Source organism: Theropithecus gelada, chromosome 2, assembly GCF_003255815.1.
Source record: "Theropithecus gelada isolate Dixy chromosome 2, Tgel_1.0, whole genome shotgun sequence".
NCBI classification, from domain to species: Eukaryota; Metazoa; Chordata; class Mammalia; order Primates; family Cercopithecidae; genus Theropithecus; species Theropithecus gelada.
The window spans coordinates 76551139-76579084 of NC_037669.1; the positions used below are offsets into that span (position 1 = coordinate 76551139).

The window sequence follows — 27946 nt, forward strand, 5'->3', positions numbered from 1 at the left end:
GATAAGCAGGCAGAGCTTAGGGGAAACAGACTATGAAGCTGAAATGTTTAGATTGGGCTGAAGAGTGTGTTTGTGTGTGTGTTGGAGGTAGCTAAGAGAGGGGACACAAGAGGACAGAGGACAGTATGACAGCCAAAAGCTAGCAGTGAGGTTCCTGGACCCAGAGGAATGAACATGGTGAGAGGTACAGAGTTCCCCACAAGTAGAATTATTCAGAGAAAAATGAAGCAACGTCTAAGCTAAAGTCAAGTAGACCTGATTAGCCTCTGGGACAGGTAACCTCCAAGATGGTGCCTCACTGCAGCATCCTCTGAAAGGGAGGAATGCTGTGTCCTCACATGGCAGCACATGGATTTTGGGGGTCAGGGGCAGAATGCTATGATTTGAATTTGAACTTTCCGAAATCCGTGTGTTGTCAATGTGATAATATTAAGAAGTAGGGCACTTAAGAGGTCATTAGACCATGAGGGCCCCTCTCTCATGAATGGGATTAAGGCCTTTTTAAAAGAGGCTTCCCACATGTTCTGCTCCATTTCTCTTCTGCCTTCCATCATGTGAGGACACAGTATTCCTTCCTTCCAGATGATGCTGCAACAAGGCACCATCTTGGAGGCAGAGGGCAACCCTCACCAAGCAATAGAACCTGCTGGAGCCTTGATCTTGGACTTTCCAGCATCCAGAACTGTGAGAAGATTAATTTCTGTTCTTTATAAATTACCCAGTCTCAGGTATTTTATTGTAGCAGGACAAACTTAAGACAGCGGCAGAGGGTTGAGTCAGGGGCAAAATTGTCACCTCCCTCCTCCATCCCCATAGGACAGGAGTTGAAAACCCCTGGTCTGTCTGAGAAAGGAAGCCAAGTTTTCTCTGGGTATGCCAGGCTATGGAGTAGACACATTTCACATTTCATTTTGTTTTAAATGAAAGATAAAACACATAGGAAAGACACACTGGGGCTTTGCTAAGTTTCTGCAAGATTTTGATCTTCTAACTGAATGAGGAGTTCCCCGGAATGTAAGGAAATGTGACAAACGTGGATGGGGTTGGTACAGACATGTTCCACCAGCCCCCCAAAGGTACAGACTCCAGCAAAGGATGAGAAGAGTTGTGGGCTCTGGAAGAATCATGAGTTCTTTAAGCAGCTCACTGCTATTAAGACTACAGAACTACAGCTCATCTTTTCATTACAGTAGCTAATTCGAGAAATGTGGTACCAAATACAGTGGGAATGAACCTTCATTTAAATTGTAATTAAGAATTCACTAATCGTCAAAAAGCTGAAAAAGAGCTGAGGATGTGAGATTCGATAAAACATCTAGAGAGTACACCAGGAAAATTTTGAATGGATTAATGTATTTGCCTTCATCTGTGCTGTCAATGCTGAGGGAAATGTACTTGATACAAAATTTAGAGTGGTTTAGATTATGAGTTCATTTAAGGTGAAGTCCATATGTTTTCACATGATCAACATTTCTGATTTCAGAGAGTGAGGAGGTGAGACACACACACACACCGGCCGGGCACGGTGGCTCACACCTGCAATCCCAGCACTTTGGGAGGCCGAGGCAGGCAGATCACAAGGTCAGGAGTTCGAGACCAGCCTGGCCAACAAGGTGAAACCCCATCTCTACTAAAAATACAAAAATTAGCTGGGCATGGTGGTGTGGGCCTGTAATCCCAGCTACTGGGGAGGCTGAGGCAGAAGAATGGCTTTAATCCAGGAGGCAGAGGTTGCAGTAAGCTGAGATCGTGCCACTGCACTCCAGGCTGGGTGACAGAGCAAGACTGCATCTCAAAAAAAAAAAAAAAAAAAGACACATTCCCACCCCCATCCACGACAAATCAGTGTCAGATTCTGATAGGTGTGTCTATGACTAACAATATACTCATACACTTTTGGGGCTTCAAATGATATTATGTTTATCATCAAATACACTGTTCCTGGGGCAGAACTTCAAAAACAAGGTCCTTCATTTACCTTGCTCACCAACCTCAAGATGCTCTCGAGTTGTCTTTACAGCAAGTCCACAGCACAGAGACCTGAAGAGGGCGTGCCCTCACTTCTAGGCAAGATTATACACCTCCTCCTCTAGGTTACCAAAGCCCGTCTACATACCCTTAGCAAGCCATTTGTAGGAGAGTTACAATGATTTAATGATTCAATAATGTTCCTCAGCAGACTAAATGCTTTTAATTCTCCCATAAATACACGTTGCTTGGCCTGTTGAAGATACTTATTACCCATTAAAATAAAATAGACATGAAATGGAACTGACATAAAGAGGAGAGAGGACAATGGGGAGAGAAATGAGGAGAGAAGAGGAAAGGAGAAGATAGAGGGGAATTGGGGAGAGGGAGAGAGCGAAGGGGAGAAGAGAGAGCGCTTTCTCAGCATTTTCTGTATAGCTCAGAGACTGCAAAATCTGATTTCTGTATCTAATTATACCCAAACAAAGGTGTAGCTGATAGGAAAGAGCATTTGATTATTTGAGCATCCAGCTCTGTATCTGTCTCTCTTGTTTTCTTCCCTTAGTGTTGGCCCCAGCCTATAGTTCAAAATGAGAAACCTTATTTTGTTTGGGGAAATTAGAAGTCTACCTCCTAGTCATCTAATGGAGTGGGATTCAAGAAACACAAAGGTTAATTGGATGGTTCAACCTAGCAATTGTGATCTTAGAAGTAGTCCTGAGTTAAGCTCTATCCTTGGGGAGTTGGGGATAAGAAGGTGCTTGGGATAGAAAGACTGGAGGAAGATAGAGCTGTGAGAGCAGCAGTCAATCAAAGGAAGGCGTCTGCAATTTTCCTTTGTGGGACTAAGGGACTACCCAGTAATGGGCAGGAGAATAATTGAAATTAATGATAATAATAGTGCTACAATCAGATACCATTAATTTATCATTTACTGTATGCATTTCCCTGTGTAAAGTGTTTTTCAGGCATTAACTCTTCCTTTCCCTACTGCACTCATGTGATGTGTGCATTATTATTGATACCATTCTACATGTGAAGTAACAGCTTCCACCTGTTAAATAATATTTCACACAAGAAGATTGCAATTCAGCACCCCATAAATTAGCCACTACCCTGAATATCACTGGACTAACAGTTCATGCCCTTGCTCGGCTATTAACTTTTTCCCTGACAACAGCAAGGTTTCTAACGTCCCAGGGACTTATTTTCCAATGTCTAGTGCTCACTAAAGAGGAATTAAATTGAATCTGCAGAATAGGGCTAATTCTCATTGCACTACTTCTCTCCCAGGATTGTTTTGAGGCTAGATGGGGAAATATGAAAATATGCGGAAGGCATTGGGCATGAAACAAAGGTGAGCCATGATACCACTGTGTGCTTGCCATTGGTAAACACTCCTGGTCCCATAAACTGCCTTGGGTCAACCTGGTCTCCTTTATGGGAGGAGAGTTTGAATAACATAGCCTCTTTCTTTTACACAAAATCTTAAAGATTCTTTAAGATTCTTCCTAATTCCCAGAGAAATTACTTTAAGCCAAAACTCTTGCAATACATATTCACTGAAACATGAGATGGTATTTATTAATATGCTCATTCTTAGAGCATTCAAGCATTCTGTCAGCCTTGTAAGATAAGTTGCTTTTAAAAATCTACTTTACATTAATATGGAAGGAAACTAAATCCTCATTATTTGACTTGAGATCTGAAAATGGCTCAGAACATCCTGTCACAGTAACCTAGGCAGGAGATTGGCTTTAAAACTAGACTCTAAGGAACATGAAAAAATGATATAACCTGATATGACATTTCAATTTCACAATCATGCGCCATTCGCATGGCCATTTCTGCTTTCTGAGAACTGATATTTATTTATCTGTACAAGAAGACATTTACTGTAGTGACATACAGTAGCTGGCTGATTTCTTTGGCCCAATTTTCTCACTATTATATCATTCAGCATCATTAACAATTGTGTTACTTCTAAAGGCATTCAGATTCTCATTTTTACTTAAAGGTGGGCAATCTTGTCATATATATTCAGTAGAAAAAAAAATTTTCAGTAGCTATTGATAAGCGTGGCTCCAGTCTGCCTGAAACTGCTCACAACTGCTTGGAAATGCATAGGAACAAATCCTGGTAACCTGTGATTCACAATACACATTTATCCTGGCCATTTTAAAGTTTGTTTTCCCTCATTGGCATCTTCTATTTGCAAGTCAGATAAATGGCACTCACAAGCAGAACCTTCTAGTAGTTCTAGTACGACAGATGCATGGCTGTCATTCCATAACTCCAGATGGATTCTGGAGGCATACAAAATAAAATCCTCCATGACAGTCAAATGAGCAAAAGAGCCTAGGGATTATGAGATTGATTTATTTGCTTCTAGAGTAAAACAATACCAATTTGTCTTACCCATCTCCACCCCTCTAACTTCTATAGCACATTGGCTATCAGGATCTTGGGCCTCTTGCATGGTGGTTATGAATTGTGCTCTGGATTTGGGCCCACACTCTGAACCTTCTGCCTATAAGTGATGCAACCAGGGAGAGTTGGTAACTGCTCTAAGCTTCCCTTCTCTCATCTATAAATATGAATAATAATATAAACTAGAGTTGTCTTGAGTATTAGCTCAACACAACACACAGTAGAAACCCAATCAATATCGGTTGATGTTATAGTTATTATCGTCCTTGTCACTTCCCTACAACATTAATTTTATTTGTGCAGGATGTATAATGTCATGTCCCAGAGGACTATAAATTGAGATGAAAATGTGTTAATTTTTTGATGTGAACTACCTTGGAAGAGTATTTGATTTCTTAAACTGCTTGAATTAGTTTATGTTCACCTATTACAGCAATTTTGTAGTTTCATGTTCAAAATTTGACTTGAAGAATCACAAATTACATAATTTTTTTTTAAAGTGTGTGTTTGGTTAGAAACAAAGCAACAACAAAAAATAGATGGTAACCAAAATAAAGTTGCCCAAATAATGATCAGTAGTTGATATGGTTAGGCTTTGTGTCCCCACCCAAATCTCATCTAGAATTGTAATCCCCAGGTGTTGAGGGAGAGACCTGGTGGGAGGTGATTGGATCATGGGGGCGGTTCCCTCCATGCTGTTCTCATGACAGTGAGTGAGTTCTCACGAAATCTGATAGTTTTATAAGTGTTTGGTAGTTCCTCTCTTGCTCACTTCTTCTCTCTGCGGCCACCCTATGAAGAGGTGCCTTCCACCATGATTGTAAATTTCCCGAGGCTTCCCTAGCCATACAGAACTGTGAGTTAATTAAACCTCTTTTCTTTAGAAATTACCTAGTCTCAGGCCGTTCTTTATAGCAGTGTGAGAATGGACTAATACAGTAGCCATCTTTGTGAATAAAGAGGATGGGTTTTAAACAAGGAAAACTATTGTGAACATCTGAACAAATGCTTTTCTAGTATTTGAAAGTTTTCTTAAGTATGCACCACCGTCTTGAGACATTGCTCACACTGTGAATCTGCTTAAACCTGCTCTTCACAAATGGTGTCATAGCACCTCTTACTTCCCCAATCACAGCTTCATCATGGTAGGATTTTAATCGATGTGGTTTGCTCTTTGCAGCTACAATGGCATCCTGCTGATCTACGGGCAATCTGCCTCTGTGACTCCTATGATTCAGGCTCATTTATAAATTAACTTTTATCTGCTAAGTAATGAGCACTTCGGCTTTTTAATATCACAGAAGTTTCATCTAGGAGACTTTTCTTTTTTGATTACTAGAATTATCTCTCTCTGTTCCTTCCTCCCACGACATAATGAAACAAAACCTACCATTGTATTACACAATTCAGGATTTCATCATATCTCGCTTAACGGGAAAGACTGTTTACATAGAGATAAAGCAGCACGCCTTTACAAGATGATTCTATATGAGTAGAATGTGGTTTTATACAATAAAATAGTTTTTTTCCCCACTTTATGTGTGGATTAGCTGTATTAACTTCTTCTGTTTAGAAGTCAGGATATTTCCTCAGACTTAAAAATTCTGTGAGTGTGTTAATATGGGATCCAGAAATAAACATGCATGTTGGATTTATGCTATATGCATGGCAATCTCTTAGGTATGTCCATTTGTACATCGTGGTGGGGATAAGCCCAAGTTTGGTGACTCTGTTAAAGACATTTTGTTTTGTTTTGTTTTGTTTTGTTTTTGAGACAGAATCTGGCTCTGTTGCCCAGGCTGGAGTGCAGTGGTGCCAACTCGGCTCACTGCAAGCTCTGCCACTCGGGTTCACGCCATTCTCCTGCCTTAGCCTCCTGAGTAGCTGGGACTACAGGCACCCGCCACCTAGCCTGGCTAATTTTTTTGTATTTTTTAGTGGAGATGGGGTTTCACTGTGTTAGCCAGGATGGTCTCAATCTCCTGACCTCGTGATCCGCCTGTCTCGGCCTCCCAAAGTGCTGGGATTACAGGCTTTGAAATCATTAAGACTATTAACTCAAATTTGAGATAGAAAAAATAAAAATAAAAATAAAAAAACACTTGCCCAAAATTTCAAATTCGGTTTCGTTACTCTTTTTTTAAGTTAACATATTAAAGTGTTGCACATCTGAACATTTTCTAGTCCCTTCAAACTTAACAAATTTCTAAAAACAGAGAATTCTCCCAGTTATCCTTCAAAATTTATTATTTTAAGGTTCAGATCTCTACAATAGAGATTTGCGAAATTTATTTTACTCACATACTCCCCAAAATAATGTAAAAAACTATGTCCCTAGTTGTATAAAGTTGGCATCTAATTTTGTTTTTATTGAAAGTTCAAATAGCTGCAAAGAAAGTAATTTCTGGCATATTGAATGTATTAGGCTGGGAGTGGTGGCTCACGCCTGTAATCCCAGCATTTTGGGAGGCCGAGGCTGGTAGATTGCTTGAATCCAGGAGTTTGAGACCAGCCTGGGCAACATGGCAAAATCTTGTCTGTACCAAAAAATACAAAAAATTAGTTGAGTGTGGTGGTGTGTGCCTATAGTCCCTGCTACTTGGGAGCTTGGGAGGCTGAGGTGGGAGGATTAATTGAGCCCAGGAGGTGAAGTTTGAAGTGAGCCGAGATTCTTCCCCTACACACCAGCCTGGGTGACAGTAAGATCCTGTCTCAAAAAAAAAAAAAAAGAAAAAAAAATTGATATTTAAAGCAAAATTATTGTATCAATTTTTAAAGGTATCCAATGGAACAGTTACTTGATATTCTGTTATAATTAACAGATATTCTCTTATAATTAACAAGTTATTTAACAGGTGGAAATTTTATATCTTCCTTTTGTTCTCTTTGAATTTGTATTTTTATTATACTTCCCTCACAGAATTATAGGATGATATAATTTTTTTTCTGGAAAGCATATTATTAATTACCCTATTTTTTTTTTTTGCCACAAAAATATATATACAGATTTAAGTTAACTGTTTAATTACTTGTGATCCTAAGAGTTTAAGTATTAAATTTCTTTTGGGTTGAGTGATCATTACAAGTATTATTAATGCATAATTTTCCAAAACAACAAAAATATATTATAAATTTAATATGTAATTATTAAATTTAAAAAGTAGCCAGGTACAGTGGCTTATGCCTGTAATCTCAGCACTTTGGGAGGCCGAGGCAGGAAGATAACTTGAGTCCAGGAATTTGAGACCCTATCTCTGCAAAAAATATGATGAAACCTTGTCTCTGCAAAAAACACAAAAATTAGCTGGGTGTGGTGGCATGCACCTGTTGTCCCAGCTACTTGGGAGACTGAGGTGGAAGGATCATCTGAGCCTGGGAGGTGGAGTGAACTGTGATTATGCCACTGCACGCCAGCCTGGGTGGTGGCATGAGACTCTGCCTCAATAAAATAAAATAATAAGTAAAAATTTTATTGAAAATTTACAATTCTTAGATGAACAGGCTGTTTTAGTACATTTCGTATGGCTATAACAGAGTACCTGAGACTGGGTAATTTATAAAGAAAAGAGGTTTATTTAGCACATAGTCTACAGGCTGGGAAGTTCAAGATTGGAAAGCCATGTCTGGTGGCTTGTGGTGAGGGCCTTGTGCTGTGTCAAAACATGGCAGATAAATGAAAGGGGAACTGGGTATGTGGGAAAAGGGATAGAAGACAAAAGAGGTGGACTCAATTCATAACAACCTGCTCTCACAAGAACTAATACAGTCTTATGAGAACTAATGCAGTCTCTCAAGAAAGACATTAACTCATCTAAGTCCTCTAACCGGCTTTCAAAAGCACTGCCTCCTAACACTGCCACATTGAAGACCAAGCTTCAACGTGAGTTTTGGTGGGGGATAAACCATATTCAAGCCTTAGCAGTTAATATGTAATTTTTTTGACAATTATTATTTATTTACAGAATAGTACATGATTCAGCATAAATTTCGTTTCCATTTTTCCTTTTTTAGATGTAAATGCTGAGAAAGCTTGCTTGCATAAATGAGAACAAATGGAGTTTTGTTATAGCAATACGATTTATTACTTTCTTTTTGAGTTATATGTCCCACATCACATAGTAACCTGTCACCAAAAATTATTTTTTAATTATCAATCAACTGATGAGCGTACTAGAATTTTTAATTGTATTGAAAGCCAAAAAATAGTAAACCTCCTTATATCCAAAAAAGTGTATTAGTCAGGCATCAGAATCATTCACTTTTGTCAACACCAACACCAATATTTCCATGGTCCCCTTTTCAGTGTCCCAAATGTTTTATATTCTGTAAATGTACTGTGTAGTAAGACTTGAGTTGCTAAATAAGCATACTTTTCTTTTGTAAAATGGAGTAGTTGATTAAGAAAGATGACAGCAAAATCTTTTTTGATACAGGACATTCTCAGGAAGATAGAGTTTGGGCAAATGCACACGTAAAGGGTGAAATTTAAAATTTATCTCCTTAAAATTATCCAGCCTAGGTACCCTCTTAAGGTTTTGTGTCCCCCTAGGTGTATATGTGTTTGTGTTTATGTTTAGAAATGCTGGGCTATATTGATTTCACTTATATGAGTCCTTGGACCATTGTATAAGTCAACAGAAAGTGAGGTTTAGGGTAAGGAATTGGTAGGAAAAAGACATAGATAGATAGATATACAGAGATGAAGAACTCCATTTTCAAACTAAACAATTATTAATATATGCCTATTCTATATACTAAGGGAACAACATATTTCAAATGAGCACAGGTCACACTGTCTAAATACTCAGAAAAATGGTTGACTAACTCCATAATGCTGGAATTATAAATAAATCTACAGCAAGCTTCACTGCTCTTTCCTCAGCACTTTGGGAGGCCGAGACGGGCGGATCACGAGGTCAGGAGATCCAGACCATCCTGGCTAACACGGTGAAACCCCGTCTCTATTAAGAAATACAAAAAAACTAGCCGGGCGAGGTGGCGGGCGCCTGTAGTCCCAGCTACTCGGGAGGCTGAGGCCGGAGAATGGCGTGAACCCGGGAGGCGGAGCTTGCAGTGAGCTGAGATCTGGCCACTGCACTCCAGCCTGGGCGACAGAGCGAGACTCTGTCTCAAAAAAAAAAAAAAAAAAAAAAAAAAAAAAAAGATTTCTGATCATTTATCTCAGAGGGGTTTCTAGCAAGTCAGGTGATACTTTCCCAGCCCAGGAGCACAAGAGATTGACAGACATCATGTCTTTGTTGTAGCTTCAAGAGATTTGGATAAAAAAGAACGTGATTTCCTTTCAAACACCTACCCCAAGGGCTCAGGTAACTCCAAAGTCCTGCAAGCATTAGTAAAAAAAATTAGAAGGAACAGAAAAAGTTATTTGAAAAAGAAAACCACTTACAATGAGTGGGCCCCGGTTGTTTTCCCGGTATTTGTTCTGGAAGAAAATGTAAACGACAGTGGCGGCCAAAGAGTAGAGGAAGGCGAAGACAGCGACAGTGACGAAGAACTCTGCTGAAGACGAGGAGTCACCAATCAATGCCAGCTTCTGCCGTTCCTTTCCCTCGCAGGTGGGCACCTCAAACGTCACCTGGTGCAACCTAAATTGCCAGATTTAAGGAGACATTCTTTAAATGCAATGAAGATGAAAATAGATGACTTGTGTCTACATCTTCTAAAGCAAAATGGGATGTGATCTGGGAGTTTTAGTGCGTGCCTATGTAACATATTCATTAAGAAATTTACAGGCATTATAGCTAGAAATGTGGAAATCAATATTGCAGCTAATCATCATTTAACCTTAGGTAGAGGGGAGGAGGGAAGAGGAAAGGGAACCTGAAATCGTGATAAATTAGACTAAGGCATCCCCCTGCTGAAATTCTTCAGTGCTTCCTCTCTTTAACAGGGCTCACTAGGCCTTACCTTGGTGCCCCTAACTGTATCTCCAGCCTCCACCCCTGCTGCTCTGTCCTCTATCACCCTGTTTCAACTACATTGGCCTGCTTTCTGTTTCTCAGTTATGACAAACATGGTCCTGTCTCCAGGTCTTGTTGTTGACTGTTCTCTTTTCTTAAATCACTCTGCCCCCTGACATTTCCCATGGCTGCCTCCTTGGCATTCAGGCATCAGCTCAACATCTCCTGAGAGATGAGAGCCTTTTCCTGCCATTAATCAAAAGGAGCTCCTTTCCTTTAGGCATTTTCTATTACATCACTCTATTTAATGTCATTCATAGCACTCACTGCCAGATAAAGCTGTCTTGGTAATGAATTTGATTACCTTTTTTTTTTTTTTTTTCAGTCTCCACTGCCCACGCAACTGTGAATATCATTTCTCCATGATAGTGGGAATCTTGGTTTTCTTTTTCTCTGTGATCCCAAACACCTGACATTTTTAAGGCACTGAGCAAATAGTAGTTGGATAAATGATTGCACATTCTTGGTTCTGTAAGATGGCTGATAGATCGTAATTTGATTGAACTTTTATAACTTCTATTTTAGTGAGTAAACTCTATCAGGATAGCGTGCAGGCTCAATAATTTACTGGATACAGACAAAATAAGATGCTTTGGGCAATAGTTTCAGCTCAGTAAATAACACCTAAGGAAGACGTGTTATAGCCAATATAATAGCTCAGGGTGTGAACTGGAACTAAGTTGCGAACTGTAATTTAACATAGAGGCCAAAATTTTTATTCAGAAATGATAATTAGGGAGACACTTGCAAAAAGATATGACTGAGGCTTATTTATAACAATAAAGTGCCACTTGGAAAATTAACTATAAAAGTAACAGTTATGATAAAGCCAATCACGAACCTCATAATTCCAACTTGTGCTTAGGAAGTATTTTTCTTACTAAACAAAACTCAATCCCTTTAAAATGGATTTGGTAGAAGTCCTAGCCAGAGCACTCAGGCAAGTGAAAAAAATAAAAGGCATCCAAATAGGAAAAGAAGTCAAACTGTCTCTCTTCGCTGATGATACAATTTTCTGTCTAGAAAATTCTAAATAATCTACCAAAAGCCTACTAAAACTGATAAATGATTTTAGGAAATTTTTGATATAAAATCAGTGTACAAAAATCAGTAGCATTTCTATACACCAATAATGTCCAGACTGAGAGTCAAATCAAGAGCACAATCTCATTTACAATAGTCACAAAGAAAATAAAATGCCTAGGAATACAACTAAATAAGGAGGTGAAAGATCCCTACAAGGAGAAGTATAAAACTCTGCTGAAAGAAATCAGAGATGACACAAATAAATGGAAATACTTTCCATGTTCATGGATTGGAAGAATCAGTGTCACTAAAATAGCCCTATTGCCCAGAGCAACTTACAGATTAAATTCTATTCCTACCAAACTACCAATGTCATTCTTCACAGAATTAAACAAAACAAAACAAAACAAAAAAAACCACTATTCTAAAATTCACATGGAACCCAAAAAAAGAGCCTGAATAGCCAAAACAGTCTTAAGCAAAAGGAACAAAGCTGGAGACATCACAATACCCAACTTAAAACTATACCACAAGGCTAGAGCAACCACAACAGCATGGTACTAGTACAAAACAGACACATAGACCAATGGAACAGAATAAAAAACTCAGAAATAAAACCACACATTTAAAACTATCTGATCTTTGACAAGGTTGACAAAAACAAGCAATGGAAACAGAACTCCCTACTCAGTACATGGTGCTGGGATACATGGTTAGCTATGTGAAGAAGAATGAATAAAACTGGACTCTTACCTTTCACCATATAAAAAAATTAACTCAAGATGGATTACAGATTTAAATGTAAGACTTCAAACTATAAAAATCCTGGAAGAAAACCTAGGAAATACCCTTCTCAACATTGGTCTTGGCAAATAATTTTTGGCTAAGTCCCCAAAAGCAAATGCTACAAAAACAAAAATTGGTAAGTGGGACCTAATTAAACTGAAGAGTTTCTGCACAGGAAAAGAAATCATGAAAAGACCTACAGGACCGGAGAAAATATTCACAAATTACGCATCTGACAAAGGCCCAATATCCATAACCTATAAAGAACTTAAACAAATCAACAAGAAAGAAATGAACAGCCCCCATTAAAAATGAGCAAAAGACATAGACACTTCTCAAAAAAAGACATAGGACTGGGCGTGGTGGCTCATGCCTATAATCCAAACACTTTGGGAAGCCGAGGTGGGGTGGATCACCTGAGGTTGGGAGATCGAGACCAGACTGACCAACATGGAGAAACCCCATCTTTACTAAAAATATAAAATTAGACGGGCTTGGTGGCGCATGCCTGTAATCCCAGCTACTCGGGAGGCTGAGGCAGGAGAATCGGTTGAACCCGGGAGGCAGAGGTTGCCGTGAGCCGAGATCGCGCCATCGCACTCCAGCCTGCGCAACAAGAGTGAAACTCCGTCTCAAAAAAACAAAACAAACAAACAAACAAAAAAGACATAGAAGTGGCCCAAAAAACATTAAAAAATACTCATCTTCACTAATCATCAGAGACATGCAAATCAAAACCATGATGAGATAACATCTCACACCAGTCAGGATGACTATTCTTAAAAAGTCAAAACCAACAGATGCTGACAAGACTGCAGAGAAAAAGGAACACTTATGCACTTAGCCACCATGGAGAGCACTTTGGAGATTTCTCAAAGAACTTAAAACAGAGCTACTATTTGACCCAGCAATCCCATTACTGGGTATATACCCAAAGGAAAATAGATCATTATACCAAAAAGACCCATGCACTTGCATGTTCATGGCCATGCTACTTACAATAGCACAGACATAGAATCAACTTAGGTGCCCATCAATGGTTGATTACATAAAGAAAATGTGGTACATATACGCCACGGAATACTATGTAGCTGTAAAAAAAGAATGAAATTACATCATTTACAGTATCATGAATGGAGTTGGAGGCCATAATCCTAAGCAAACTAAGGCAGGGACAGAAAACTAAATATGCATGTTCTTGCTTATCAGTAGGAGCTAAACATGAAGCACACACGGACATAAACATAGGAACAATAGACACTGCAGAGTACTAGAGTGGGGAGGGAAGAGGACATGGGTTGAAAAGCTACCTATTGGGTACTATGCTCACTGCCTGGGTGCAATATTCCCAAGTAACACACCTGCACATGTACTCCCATATCTAAAATAAAAGTTGACATAGAAAAGAAAAAAAAAACAACAGATTCGTTGTGCACATCATCTTCCAATTAAGATAATAATGATAATAACATAATAATAGCTATTAACATATTGGGGCATTTCTTATGGGCCAGAAACTAAGGCTTAGAAAGATTAAGTAATTCGTTCTAAGCCACATAGTTAGTAAATGTCAGTCCAGGGGTTTAAATCTGCATCAAACTCTGGAGCCTGATTTTTAAACTTCTACATTGACTTGTTTATGTTAAATAATGAAGACATTAACTAGGATATATTTATTTTTAAAGTGAAGCTTATGGACCTCTGACATTAGAATTACTAGGGACTATGTTAAAAATGCATACTCCTGGGCCCCATCTCAGATCTACTGAATTGAAAGCTCTAGGGGTATGCCTAGCTCACAGCTAAAGCAGGAAAATCCAGTCCCCTTCAGTTCCTTATTTCTCAAGTCCATTTGTTTTTGCTTGTACTGTATATTGCACTTTCCCACAAAAATCCTTTTTCTGTTTTTTTTTTCTTTCTTTCTTTCTTTCTTTTTTTTTTTTTTGAGACGGAGTCTCGCTTTGTCGCCCAGGCTGGAGTGCATTGGCGCGATCTCGGCTCACTGGAAGCTCCGCCTCCCAGGTTCACGCCATTCTCCTACCTCAGCCTCCAAGTAGCTGGGACTACAGGAGAACACCACCTCGTCCGGCTAGTTTTTTGTATTTTTGGTAGAGACGGGGTTTCACTGTGTTAGCCAGGATGGTCTCGATCTCCTGACCTCGTGATCCGCCCCCCTCGGCCTCCCAAAGTGCTGGGATTACAGACGTGAGCCACCGCGCCCGGCTTTCTTAACAAACATAAATGTGTACAGCTCCAACAAAATTCAGGACAACAGAAGCATTCATTGTGGTTATATTGTAGAGCCCCTTTCCTACCCTTGCCAGTGATATTGGAATATTCTTCAATAGTTTTGCCTGTAGAAATACTGAAAAATGAAATGGATTTAAAAGGTAATCATGTCAGTCATTCTGATGCAGGTGATTTTCAGATAATACACACTTTTTCTCATTATTTAAAAAGATGTGGCATTGACTTAATACACTTTCAACGACTTTATAGTTCACATAATAGCTAGATGTGTCCGGGTGCCGCGGCTCACGCCTGTAATCACAGCACTTTGGGAGGCCAAGGCAGGCAGACTGCTTGAGGTCAGGAGTTTGAGACCAGCCTGACCGACATGGTGAAACCTCATGTCTACTAAAAATACAAAACTTAGCCAGACGTGGTGGCAGGCACCTGTAATCCCAGCTGCTCGGGAGACTGAGGCAGGAGAATCACTTGAACCTGGGAGGCAGAGGTTTCAGTGAGCCGAGACCGGGCCATTGCACTCCAGTCTGGTCAACAAGAGCCAAACTCCGTCTCAAAATAAATAAATAAATAAATAAATAAATAAATAAATAAATAAATAGATGCTGGGGCTAGCGCGGGGAATAAAGAAGAGCTGGAATGGTGCCTGTCCATGTTGAACTTAAAGTTTAGAGAGAAAAGACGGGTTTTCTGAGAGGAACCTGAGGCTAGTCTGGGGGTGGAGTAGCCAAGGTAAGATTCCCTATGGAAATGACTTTTAGGCTGGAGCTTTAAAGATAATAGGAATTACCCAGATCAAAAGTTAAGAAAGAAAGCACAATGAGATACTACTTCACATCCACTAGGGTGACTATAAAAAGAAAGATTATAAGATTGGAATTAAAAGTGTTGGTAAGGATGTAGAGAAATGGGAACTTTCATATGTTGCTAGGGAGAAGGTAAAATGCTGCGGTCACTTTGGAAAACAGTCTGGCAGTTCTTCAGGTAGTTAAATATAGAGTTATAATATGACCCCATTCCAGCAATTCCACTCCTAGATACATACCCAAGAGAAATGATAACATTTGTCAATACAAAATCTTGTACAAGAGTGTTCATAGCAACATTATTCATAATAGCCAAACAGGAGAAACAACTGAAATGTCTATTAACTGATGAATGAATAAATAAGATTAGTTTATTCATATAACAGAATATTATTTGTTAATAAAAATAAAGTACTGATACATGTTACGACATGGATAAGTCTTGAAAACATTATGCTCAGTGAAAGAAGCTAGTCACAAAAGACCACATATTCTATGATTCCATTTCTATAAAATGTTTAGAATAGGTAAATCTATGGAGACAAAAAGCAGGTTAGTGTTTGCTTAGGACTGGGTGGAGGATGGGAGAATTGTACAGTTTAAATGGGCAAATTGTATGGTATGTGAATGATGTCCCAATGAAGCTTAGAAAAGACGAAAGAACATGTACCAAGCTCCTGCATCGGCAAAGGGTGTAACACATGGGGGAATACAATGTGGCTTGGGAAACTGGAAGAGGGTGGGAAAGGGAATGGTGGTGCAGGATGGGGTGGAAAAGTAGCTGGGGGCCCCCATTGTGGAGCCTTGTTGGCCAGGTGGCCAAATTATAGATTTTGGCCTTAATCTGCAGACAAAGATTAGAAAGATCTTCTTAGAATAAACAGTATGCAAAACAACAAAAAAAGTCACCTGTTGCAATTATCTGCACCTGATGCTTTCCAGGTGCCAGGCTGCACCCAGGATCAGCATGTCTCCAATGCACCTATTCCTTCAGCTGACATGCACAAACTAGGTCTGCAATCGTTGTGTGTGGTGGGGACAGTAGGGAGGGAGAGAATAAAATATTTTTTAAAATATGCAGTCAGCCGAATAGCAATATTTTGCCTATTGCTGACTTATCATGTTGACTTAAAGAAATTATTAATTGTGCTTATCTTAATAAGGCAAAAAAATTACTAAAAGATCTTATTAATACTGATGATGTATAGCTGGATATTTAGCTTACCAGCCATACTGGGATAAAAAAATATATATATATGTGTATGTATCTATATATAGATACACACACACTTATGTGTATATATATACACACATGTATGTATATATATGTGTGTATCTATATATAGAGATATATACACATATGTATATACACATATATATAAAACTGTTGCTTAAAAGAGCTTATATATAAGAACTTTATAAGTTCTTATAAGCAAAAGGCATATATATGTATAAATACGTATATATTTATTTATAAATTATATATAAGTTCTTTTAAGCAACAATTACATATATGTATAAATACATATATTTTGTATTTTGGGGGAAAGTGTATAGTCAGCATGTGTTTTGTAGCTGTAATAACTTTGGAAGCAAATATTCATTCAGAATCTAAACAAGGAAAAAATTTTCTAAACAGAGCATGTCATTCAACAGAATATGGATGCTGACGGGGCCACCTCTGATCTTGTGAGGAACTAGTCAGGGAGCAATTGCTGAAGCTGCAAAAGGTACCAAATTCAATTTGTTAATTTCAAATGTAAAATTCTCTTCTTGGCTTGCCCGACCCAACCAAGAGGTAATTGAATTTCACTGGGTTTTGCTGCATTGTGTCTATCAATGAAAGGCCTCCATTTTAGAGTGGTTTCTTAAAGAAAAAATTGTACCAATGTTTAAATGGAGTCATTTAAAACATTTCACTGATTTTTCAATTAAGTTAAACAAACTACTGAGTTGCCATAGTTTTTAGTTATGCTTGTAGGGCCTGGAGTAATATTAAATGCAACTATCCGGGGACTGATGTAAGACAAGTGGCATTGCTTTATTGATAGAAATATTTGTAATAACCACCACCAACATTTTTCAACCTAGGCGTTGTGCTAGGTTCTTTACCTACTTGTATCTAATTTAATTCTCATAACAACTCTCTTCAGTGGGTATGATTGCTATTACCATTTTACAGAAGAGGAAACTGAGGCTTGGAAAGGATAATGACCTTGCCTGAGGTCATGTGGCTAGAAGACAGCAGAGATAAGTCAGGAATGTAAGCAGTGTAGAAGGAGCCTACACTGGCAAATACTACACATATCTGCCTGTCTGCTTTAAAAATTACAGCATCCTTAGATTTCCAGCTGAATATTTGTAAGCAAATGACCCAAGCCAGCTTTCCCGTGCCATCTCATCTAATGGTAGACTGATAGTCTATATACTGAATAAGATTCTAAACCAATGGTCATTCTGCTACCACCTTGAAGGATGTGAATTTGGCATTGTACAAGGTACCCAGCAGTGATAGAGTTGAATCCCTATGAAATGACCGACAGAAAGCCATGAAAAACTTGCTGATTTCCAAATCTTGTCCTGGGTTATTCTAACATTTGCCTCAGAAACAAGTAAAGGGTAAATGAACCTGACTATATCATGTTGTGAAATTGTGATAACTGTGGTCTGATTTTTTAATAGAAAGTGAGACATTAGGTAAAACAAAGCACAGATTCATCTTTAGGTAGCACCACACTATTATGGTCATCTGATAATAAGACCTTTGAAATTATTGACAAAACCGTTCACCAGGTGTGGAAGAAAACAGGACTAACGCTCCCACCAGTATATTTGGCGGTGGTTCAATGCAAGACAGAAATGACATGTCCCAAGGGCAGTAATCCAGCCCAGGAGCAAATGTGGGAAGGATTAAGGTGTTGGGGAGCAGGCTGCTGTCATTGAATTTCTGATAGCTGGAATTCAAGATCAGAGGGCAATTGGCAAATTGTAGTGCTGAGTATGTTTTCTCTTTACCTGATTATTTTTCATAGGCCCTGTTTCAATTTTGTTTACCAGTCGACAGGAACTTTAATCCTTTTGCTCCATTTTTATCCATCTCTTCCCAATATGAACTATTGGCACTTATCTGATTTTAGATTGCCTTGTCTTTAGCCAGCCATATGTGTGTGTATATGTGTAATAAGTGTGTTTGTGTGTGCATTTACAGATACACACATACACTCTTACTCAGCGTACATGATTCACAACATAAATCACTACAAAATCCTGAGAAGTTACATAGCACTGTCACACACTGCATCTCATTTTTCTCCCAGGTAACCTCCGCAACACACATTATGCAGATAGGGAAGCTGGAGCTCAGCTATCTCAAAAGAATCACTAAAGATCACCTGTTGGCACAGAGTAGAGGAAAACTTAGCACTCAGACTTTCTGATACCAGATCTTAGTTGTTTTACTTATGACCCAAATTTCATTTCCACATTTTCCAAGCCACTGACTTCTCCATTATGCTCAAGTTTTTCATTAATTCAGTAGAGATTTATTGAACTTCATGTGCCAGCCATTAGAAACGGATGGGGAGACAATGAACTATGGGGAATGAGTGTGCAGATTATCTGGAAGGTTGAAAAAGACAAATCCTTCTCTGTTACTTCCACTGGTTTTCTTACTGTACCCGAAGCATGGTATTTGGTGATGCTATTTAGAATGATGATGGTGATTTCACTTCTACTGCTGGATGCCAATCAATGATTGACATTCATTGAGCATATACTAGGCCAGGCACCATGCCAAATGTTTTCATATATTTTCTCACTGAAACATTCAAATTTGATCAAGTGGTTACTATTAAGTTATTGCATGTTAATTGTAGGAGCAAGGAGAGTTTTTGAAGTAGGGCCTTGAAATGGAGTCTGTATGACCCCAAAGCTCTTGCTCTTAACCTCCCATACAAAAAATAAAAAATTAAAAAAAAATCAATGCTATCAATTGTTTGTATCAATCACATATTTGCTGACTTCTTGCACCATTGAGAGCTTTTCTAATGGCCTTCTAGCAACTGACTCTCACTTGTTACTTTCAGTCCTTTCTCCATAGGACAGTTGTCATAGGACGAATGTATGAGAACTGTGGCCATTGTTCCATTGCTCCACTGGCTTATGGATGATTCAAAATTGGGCCTAAAAACTCACATTGATGGGAATAAGATTCTCCTTTACGCCACCAGCACCTCACAAGGCACATTATGGTGTCATCAAAATCTGGGGAGAGAATCTGCCTTCCCAGAGTCTCAGGTTTAGGATCTATTTGGGGTAGAAAAGGCAGACAAATTCTAAGTGGGCATTGAGAACAGATCTGGGAAATATGCACATCATAGTGAGAACTGAGAGAAAGCTCCAGCAATTGGACTCAGGTTGCTTAAGTCAACAAAAAGTTTGATGTCTTCAGTTTGCAAAGGGGGAATAGAGAGAGTGGATCTAAAATGTAAGACTCAATTGTAGAAGGCGACAAGGATCCATGTATCTAGGATACCTTTATTGAGAAAAAAGGTCATTACTAGAATTTATCCAACATCAAAGCAAACAGAAATATAAAACAATCTAGTACATACATATTTTTCCAGGAGAGCCTCAGGGATTCAAATGATGCTATTTGTTTCCAGGAAGGTTAGTGGACATTGAGATGACTGTACCTACATTCCCATATGCCAGACTCAAGAGATGAACTCCATATCTTCAGTTAAATGGCATTTTCCAGGCAGCCAGAATCATTTTCCCAGATATTTTTTTTCTTAACCTTGGTTGAATCAGAAACTGTTTCATCTCCAAGGCTTGCAACAACAGCATGCATGTGCTAAAAATGTTTTCTTTAAAAAGAAAAAATCTAAGTGAAACACAAAGTGCTATACTTCTGCTCTTCAACATAACAGAGGCATTGCTCCTTGATTTGCTTATGCATTAAGTGTCTTGAAGTTTATTGTCTCCATAGGAGGAACTTTGTTTTTCATAAGAGGAAATTTTCATTACTTTTTGTCCTCTCCACTTTACCATTAGAGACAATGATTTTTTTTTTCTTAATTTTGAAGACAGTAGTAATAAATATCGAGCACAGGGAGTGAGCTAGACACTGGAAAATGCAATCAAGATTACTGCAAACAATACTCTTTTCTACAGTATTAATTGCACTCAGACATGTGAAGATAAGGCTGGAAAATTACTGTTCTCCCCTCACCCCCATCATGTAGCTCCCATTTCCATGTGCCAGAAAGATATTTATCCAATTTATTGAAAGTGTATTGCGCTTTTAAGAAGGATCTTTTCAAATTTCACTCCTCCCTACAGTTTGGATTTACACAGATAGACATTTCAACATGAAACTGTGGACTCTAAGGTGATTAAAAAGGAATAGTTTACAAAGGCCAAGGTATGATCTGGAGTAAAAGGGAAGTAAAACTCTACGAAACCCTTACAATGACTTGCAAAGAGGCATTGCTGTGCTCACTAAGCTATGATTTATTAATTTTGGTTTCTTCAAATAGAATTTGAGTAATGGAGAGCTCAGACTCTCTCTACGTTTTCAAATTAAAATAGATAATGAGGTCGTTATCTGTATATTTCAGGGAAAATCCTTTCTTCTCTGGTTTGCTTTCTCTGAGCTGTGGTACTCTACCCAAGTGAATTATGAAACAAGAACAGTCCTAGAGTTGATTTTTAAAGAAGTTTGAGTGTCCAGTTGACAACTGCTTATTCATCTATTTTGTTTGGTTAGTATAGAAATGTATCAGGAATAAACAATTTAAAGTCTTTGATTAAAAGATATTCACAACATTTAGAAACATACAGGTAACATAGAGGAAGGTGGCAGAAATCTGACCTTTAGTTTAGAATTTAGGTCAAATTGATTGTAATCATTATTTCAGTCAAAACGTGCCATTTATAAAAATTCAACCAATACAGCAATGTTTATAGGAGGAAAAGGTAAGGTTCTTCATAATTTAATCTCCAATATTAACAACTTAAAACACTGAAATTAAACACAATCTTTAATATACTATTTACTACCCAATAATATGACCTGTACATGCCTTGTTTTTTCAAGAAGGATCTGCCTTATTCTTTTTAACAGTCACATATATACAGGACTATGAATTATCATATTGTACTGTTCTATATGTTACGTAGTGAAGGTTCTATAATAATTTTCTCCCATCCAAGTACTAACCAGGCCTGACCCTGTTTAGCTTCCAACATCAGATGAGATTGGGCGTGTTCAGGGTGATATGGCTGTAGACTACATTAATTTTCTAGATAGCCTCATATTAGTGGACATTTTGAATTTATATGTGCTACGTCATGTTACATAACTTTTGTTAGATTCTTATTCAGTTTCTTCACTCCCAAAATGTTAAGATTTACTAAACCTCATCACTTTGGTGACCTAGTGCTAAAATGGAAATAAGAGCTGGGTTCTAAAGGTTTCATTCAGAACATTTTACATTTTGTCCAACACGATAAAACCAGTTGACAATTCCTCCCCCTGCCCATTACATACTTCATCTAGTCTCACACCCAGGGGCAACATAGGAAAGAATATTCAAGTATTAGTCCCAGCAATACAATGTTATTTCCAGTACCCTTCACTTCTATTTGTCTCCATTTTGTGTTCAATGAACAACTACCCTTTTACATGTGTTTTTTTAAATTCATAAATCAAAAGCAATATAAAGCATCTCTGTCAATATTCAGCTATGTGACCTTGGAGTGTTTCTGAGCTTCAGATTTCTCATCTGCAAAATGGAAGAAATAAAAGCACCATATTCATAGGATTTTCTCTGTGTGTGTGTGTGAGGTTTGAATGAGATAATGCAGTATATTGTACTTGTCATGGTGCGTGAATGTAATTGACAATTACAGGTGCTACAAATATGTGAACTGCAAGGAGTTTCAACAGTTCACAATTAAAGATGTAAGTCTGATTACTAAAGTTGATTTAAAAAATCCAAACTCTTTTAGAAAGTAGATTTTAAAGAACTGGAAACACGCATATTCTATTACTATACAGTTCTGTCAAAAAGTCCCCCGATCAAGCGGTTATTTGGTCATTTTCTGTTATTGCTTACTGTCATTTCATTCTTCATATAATAACTGGCCTCACTAAATGCTCAGGGTAGGCAACTTCACAGAACTCTTGCTGTGTAGGAAATTCAATATATATGCCAGATTATAATGAAATAAATAGTAATCACTTATGCATATAGAACAAAATACAATCTCCTTTAAACCACTGAAAAGCTATTATCCTGTCAAGAGGCTTTGGAATTGTAAATTTTCAATTCTTTAGTTATTAATATCACCATAAAGAAACAAATCCTTTTTGAAAAAATGTCCTAGATACAAGAAAACATTGTACATTTTATTTAACTAGGAACAGTTTGTTAAATATATTTATCAGCTGGGGATAGGAAAAGTACCCTTTATCGTCAGTACATATAATGTCACTCATGTCTCCAACGCTTTGCAGGTGACTAGGAGATTAATCACATAATTTTCAAGCTGCATTTGTAACATGACATGTAAGAATTCATTTTCCACACAGCAACCAGGAATATTTTTAAAGCATAAATCAGACCATGCCACTCCTCTGTGTAAAACTCTTCTCTGATGGTTTCCTCTTGTACTTAGTCATATTCAAATCCCTTAACATGGCCCACAAAGACAGACATCACTTGGATCATGGCCATTTGTTTGCTATCATCATGCCCACTTGCTTCTTTCTCTCACTAGAACACACCCCTCCACCCACCTTATTCCCAAGGTCTTTGGATTAACCCCCATATTGTCCATGGCCAGCTTCATAGGGGAAGGCAATGTTTAGTGAAGTACATTCTGCAGAGTGCAGAGCAATAAGTCAAGTGCAGTGTCTAGGGCATTGAGGAAGGGTAGAGGACAAGGGCTACCTCCTGCTTATCCAAGCCAGTGTCCTGAACTTCTTTCTCCAAATAAATTACCCCAATTTGGACACTTTTTCAATGAAATGCAGTTTTATACAAAGTCTAGCAAGGGTTTGATTGGAAAGACTGGACTTTTAATGAGGTCAATGACACCAATCTAGTCATAGGAGGGTCAAAAAAGTCTTTACAAAAGAAAATGGTATTTAATTATTGGAAAGGGCCCAAAAACAAAAACAAAATAACCGAAACAGCAAGCAACTACTTTCACTTACAGATTAAGATCTATCTTCTATTGATATTTTTCCTCTTGATTAGCAGAATATTTAAATAGAACAGAATCTAAACTAAACTTCCTCTCCTGATAATTAAAAATGTCTAAATCATGTGACTATATGCTACAAGTAAGTCTTACAAGTAATTTAATATTCAATAATTTTGTTTGACTTCCTAGAAATTCTTAATGCTTCTGACAACTCCAAATCCGAGATCCTCAAACTGTAGTTTGGAATGTCTAAAACTCTTTCAAGGGATCCATCAGATCAAAATTATTTTCATGATAACACTAAGATGTTGTTTGTCACTTTCACTCTCACTTTCTTACAAGTATATAGTGGAGTTTTACAGAAGCTGTATGATGTAAGAAGCAGCTATTGTTCTGACAGTTCATGGAATATGCATTTGCATATTTTTATATTTTATAAATTTATCAGTTATGATTTCCAATATGATAGATATCTATGGATATAATCTAAGAAATAAAAAGCTCTTTGTGGTCCTTAATCATTTAAAAATATGGAGGGGTCTTGAGACCTCACATTTGAGAACTGCTCATCTAGATGATAAATTTTGACTTCCCTCAAATTACCTCATTTTACCTAAGCCCACTTTTGGTAATTCAGGTAATATGGGATGGATGGCCTGATTCACCATTTTACACAGGTATTTCTTTTCACTCAGCAGGTATTTACTGAGTATCTACTACATGCAAGTCACCACACTAAGCAATAGTTTTTATTGTCATCACCATTCAAAGAGTATATGGCAGGTGCTCTCTGTCCTTAGCAAGTACTGAATAAAATGCTCTTTTATCCAAACTAAAACTGCCTGGATATTCTCTATTCAACTGATTGTCCATGCCTGATTCAGAAAGGAGCCCTATCTTCTCAAGTTATAAATGCTCCTTGGTCTTTGACCATTTTAATTCTCCAGGTTTCTCAGGCTAGAGGAAGGAAAATAGAGGTCAGATTTAGATGGCCCACTGGGGTGATTACCCAGTATAAACATTACCTCTCCATCCTTTATCTCATTCCTAAAGGGGAGTCAGAGACTGAGGCTGAAATATAGAGAATTTGCAACATGAAATTTGCAAGCAATGTTACTTATCTTAGTATCTCCCATGAAGTGGGCATCTGATGTTTTTGCTTACCTGGTATGTATTGTTTATTTTCTGAACAGTTTCTTGCTTTTCAGATTTGAACCTCAGAACTAGATCTGATCAGTTATCATGTTTTATCCACTGGGCTTGAGGATCTAAGGCATGTATACTCAATTCTATGCCAGGATAATGAGGCCAATACAGAAGAAAACACGGGGATAAAGAGAGAGAAAGAGATTCTAGTTTCTTATTGTGTCTCCAGCACCTAGCACAGTGACTGGCACATTTGGTGCTCAAAATTTTTTATTGATTCAGTTGACTTTCACCTGGCTTCTTTATGAGTGACTGGAGCATCTCAGATAAAATAATGGCTCATATAACTTTTATTTTGAATAAGCATCAGCTGTAGAAATACCCACTGGCACCTCAAAGTTTGATAAAATCCATTTCTTCTCTGTCTTTCCTCTCTTTTTGCTGCTACCTCGTACCACTTTTTTAGCTTGTTATTTTCATCCCAAGTGCCCTCTTGAGAAGACAGTTGTTCTATATCAGGACACTGGATATTGCATGATTGAAAAGCATTCTTTTCTGAAATTAATTTTAGTTTTGCATTTTCTATGTTTAGCTTCTCTGGGCTCCTAAACCTTGTGAAATAAATTTCACATGTGGGCAGCCTATGCCAATATTCATAGTCTGGATTTCAAGCCAAGGAACCTGAACTAAAGAAGACTAAGCAAGCGAGTGGGAAGATAAATACTTTTATAAAAGGAGGATTATAATTAGCAGGATTTAGTACTCAATAGGTTGGCTCCTTTAATTAAGAAAAAATTCACCCTAAGTTAAGATTTCCATCTTAAATCTATGTAACTATTCCCGTATTCCCACTACTATGCAGTGGGTCTGAGGGCCTGTGATAACTCAGGTCAATAGAAAAAACTGGCGCATTTTGGTGTCCTGCAGAATGACTAAGGCCAATAGATTGTAATTCTGAACCTGTGGTTGGTTGAGTCTTAAAGAAGCCATGTTAAGAAAATAAAATTTGGTTACCTAATCAAACTCCCTTCTACCATGAGGAATATCTTCTGAGAAATTTAAGGTAAGATGCGTCTCTTGTTTATTGTCAAGACTCAGTCCAAGAGGAAAAAAAAAAAAAAAGAGAATTGGCAATACACTGGCTGTCCCTTCCTTAAAGCTGCCTGCCTCTGCTTGGTTTTATTCTTTCTCTCTGTGGTGGGCAAAATGGAAGCCTGACATCCACAGCTTACCAGCTCAGCAGTCCTGACTAGCAGAAGCCGTCGCTCCCCAAGCTCCAAGAGAAAAATTCAAATTAGGTCACATGTTCATCTCAAAAACAATCACCAAGGCCAGGGAAATAGATGTACTAATTGGCCAGTCTGCAGTCAGGTACTGTGTGTATGTGTGTGGGTGGCGGTTGTGTGTATGTGTGTGTAGGAGTGATAGGAGGTGAAATTTCAAATGAACCTCACTGAATGGGTTCTTCATTAAAAGGAAGGGTTCAGTACTAAAAACAGAAATAACACATGTCTTCTGTATGTGTCTCTCCTCTAGCAAATCATGTCTGGGTCTTTTATTATTTATTTATTTATTTATTATTTTGAGATGGAGTCTCGCTGCTCTGTCGCCCAGGCTGGAGTGCAGCGGCGCGATCTCGGTTCACCGCAAGCTCTGCCTCCCGGGTTCACGCTGTTCTCCAGTCTCAGCCTCCCGAGTAGCTGGGACTGTAGGCGCCCGACACCAAGCCCGGCTAATTTTTTTTGTATTTTTAGTAGAGACGGGGTTTCACCGTGTTAGCCAGGATGGTCTCGATCTCCTGGTCTCGTGATCTGCTCTCCTCGGCCTCCCAAAGTGCTGGGATTACAGGCGTGAGCCACCGGGCCCTGCATGTCTGGGTCTTTTAAAAAAAATCTCCGTGTCTCCCTTGCCAAGTATGAAGTAGATGCCCAATACATAATTGTCCAGTGAACATAGAGTTACACACAATATTCTATATGCCTTACTGCATAGCAAGGGCCAAGTCTGTGTGTGTCCTGATGTGGACATTTTATTTGAAGTCATGCCCATTATGTTACAACCATTTCCACCTCCCTCTTTTTCCTTCCTTGACACGCAGAGGCTCGTTTCTTTTTCTACACCTCTCCACTTTATCAATCTTAAACTACTACTCAAGTATATTTCCTCCACGAAGCCTTCCCTGAGGATTGTATGATTCATTATTTCCTCCAACTTTGAGAACCCTGTTTTCTGCACCTTGCCCCTTCAGTAGTAAAGTGTTGCCTAGACCATGGCTGTATGGTCCGACTACCCATGTTAAAATCTCCATCACTTCCTCGCTGTGTCACCTGAGCTAATTTCTTAATTTCTTTGTCTATAGAAGATGATTATAACATGACCTACTTCATAAGGGATAAATAATAGGGTGTCTGTAAAAAGCTTAGCACCGTGCCTGGCACATAGTAAGTGTTTAATAAATACTATTATTATAACTGATGAAATAAATAGCTGTACTCCTCTAGCAGACACAAGTGGTAGCTCCTGTAGATGTTGATATGCCTCCTACATTAAGCTCTTTTTTCTGTTTGAGGGCCTTCCTCTACCCAAGCAAATTTACTACGCTGCAAGCAGGCACAACTGGAAGTGTGGGAGAGTTAATGTTTTTGGATTCAGCCCTAAAACACTGGAGGGTGGAAGTCAGTGGGTAGATGGCCCAGCCTCTCTGCCCTCTGTGTGGGGATTCTTGGGTGTGTTCCATACGGTTTCTCAGAGGATCCCAGCAGGACTGAGTCCCAGTTGCCCACAGTGACAACCTGCTCATTAATGCAAATTTTCCTGGCTTGCTCCCTTCTCTGTCTTGCTTACCCCACGTCCTTCCCGTGCTTTCTGAAATCACCTCCTATATAAGCTCCTTGTGCCTAGGTCTTTGTTTTAAGGTCTGCCTTAGGGAAACCCGAATTAAGATAGCTCAGAGCAGTTTCCATTTTTAAAGTTGTTACTCAGGATATTTTCACTGTGGGCAAGGACCATACCCTTCTTTTGTAGCTCTATATTGCTTGGCATGTTTTGAGGACCGACATTTAATAACTACTTACCAGATAACTGATGTTTTGAGGACATTTTTAGTATTTAGATACCAGAGAAGGAAGTTCTACGATATGTCTGATGAGATTAGTTTTCTATTTGCATTCCTATTAGGTTCAAGTTTGGGACACATGTGCATAAAAACCTCAACTTCCTTTGGAAACTCGAGCCCAGGAACTAAAACTTGTGAAAATGCGCCAAAAATTGGGTGTATTTATAAAAATAACTTCACACCTCCCTTCATGGATTCTACTTTGTTGTGGAATCAGCCATCTATTG

At 38.5% G+C, this 27946-nt stretch overlaps 1 protein-coding gene across 3 annotated transcripts in view; it reads right to left on the reverse strand.

The window, feature by feature from the left end:
• The window catches only part of SYNPR (synaptoporin), a 327904-nt gene that overhangs the window by 41016 nt on the left and 258942 nt on the right, over nt 1–27946 (reverse strand). For all 3 annotated transcript variants that reach the window (XM_025376947.1, XM_025376950.1, XM_025376949.1), the window contains one exon: nt 9806–10004. In XM_025376947.1, the coding sequence (XP_025232732.1) occupies nt 9806–10004 (199 nt within the window). The remainder of the gene's footprint in view (nt 1–9805; nt 10005–27946) is intronic.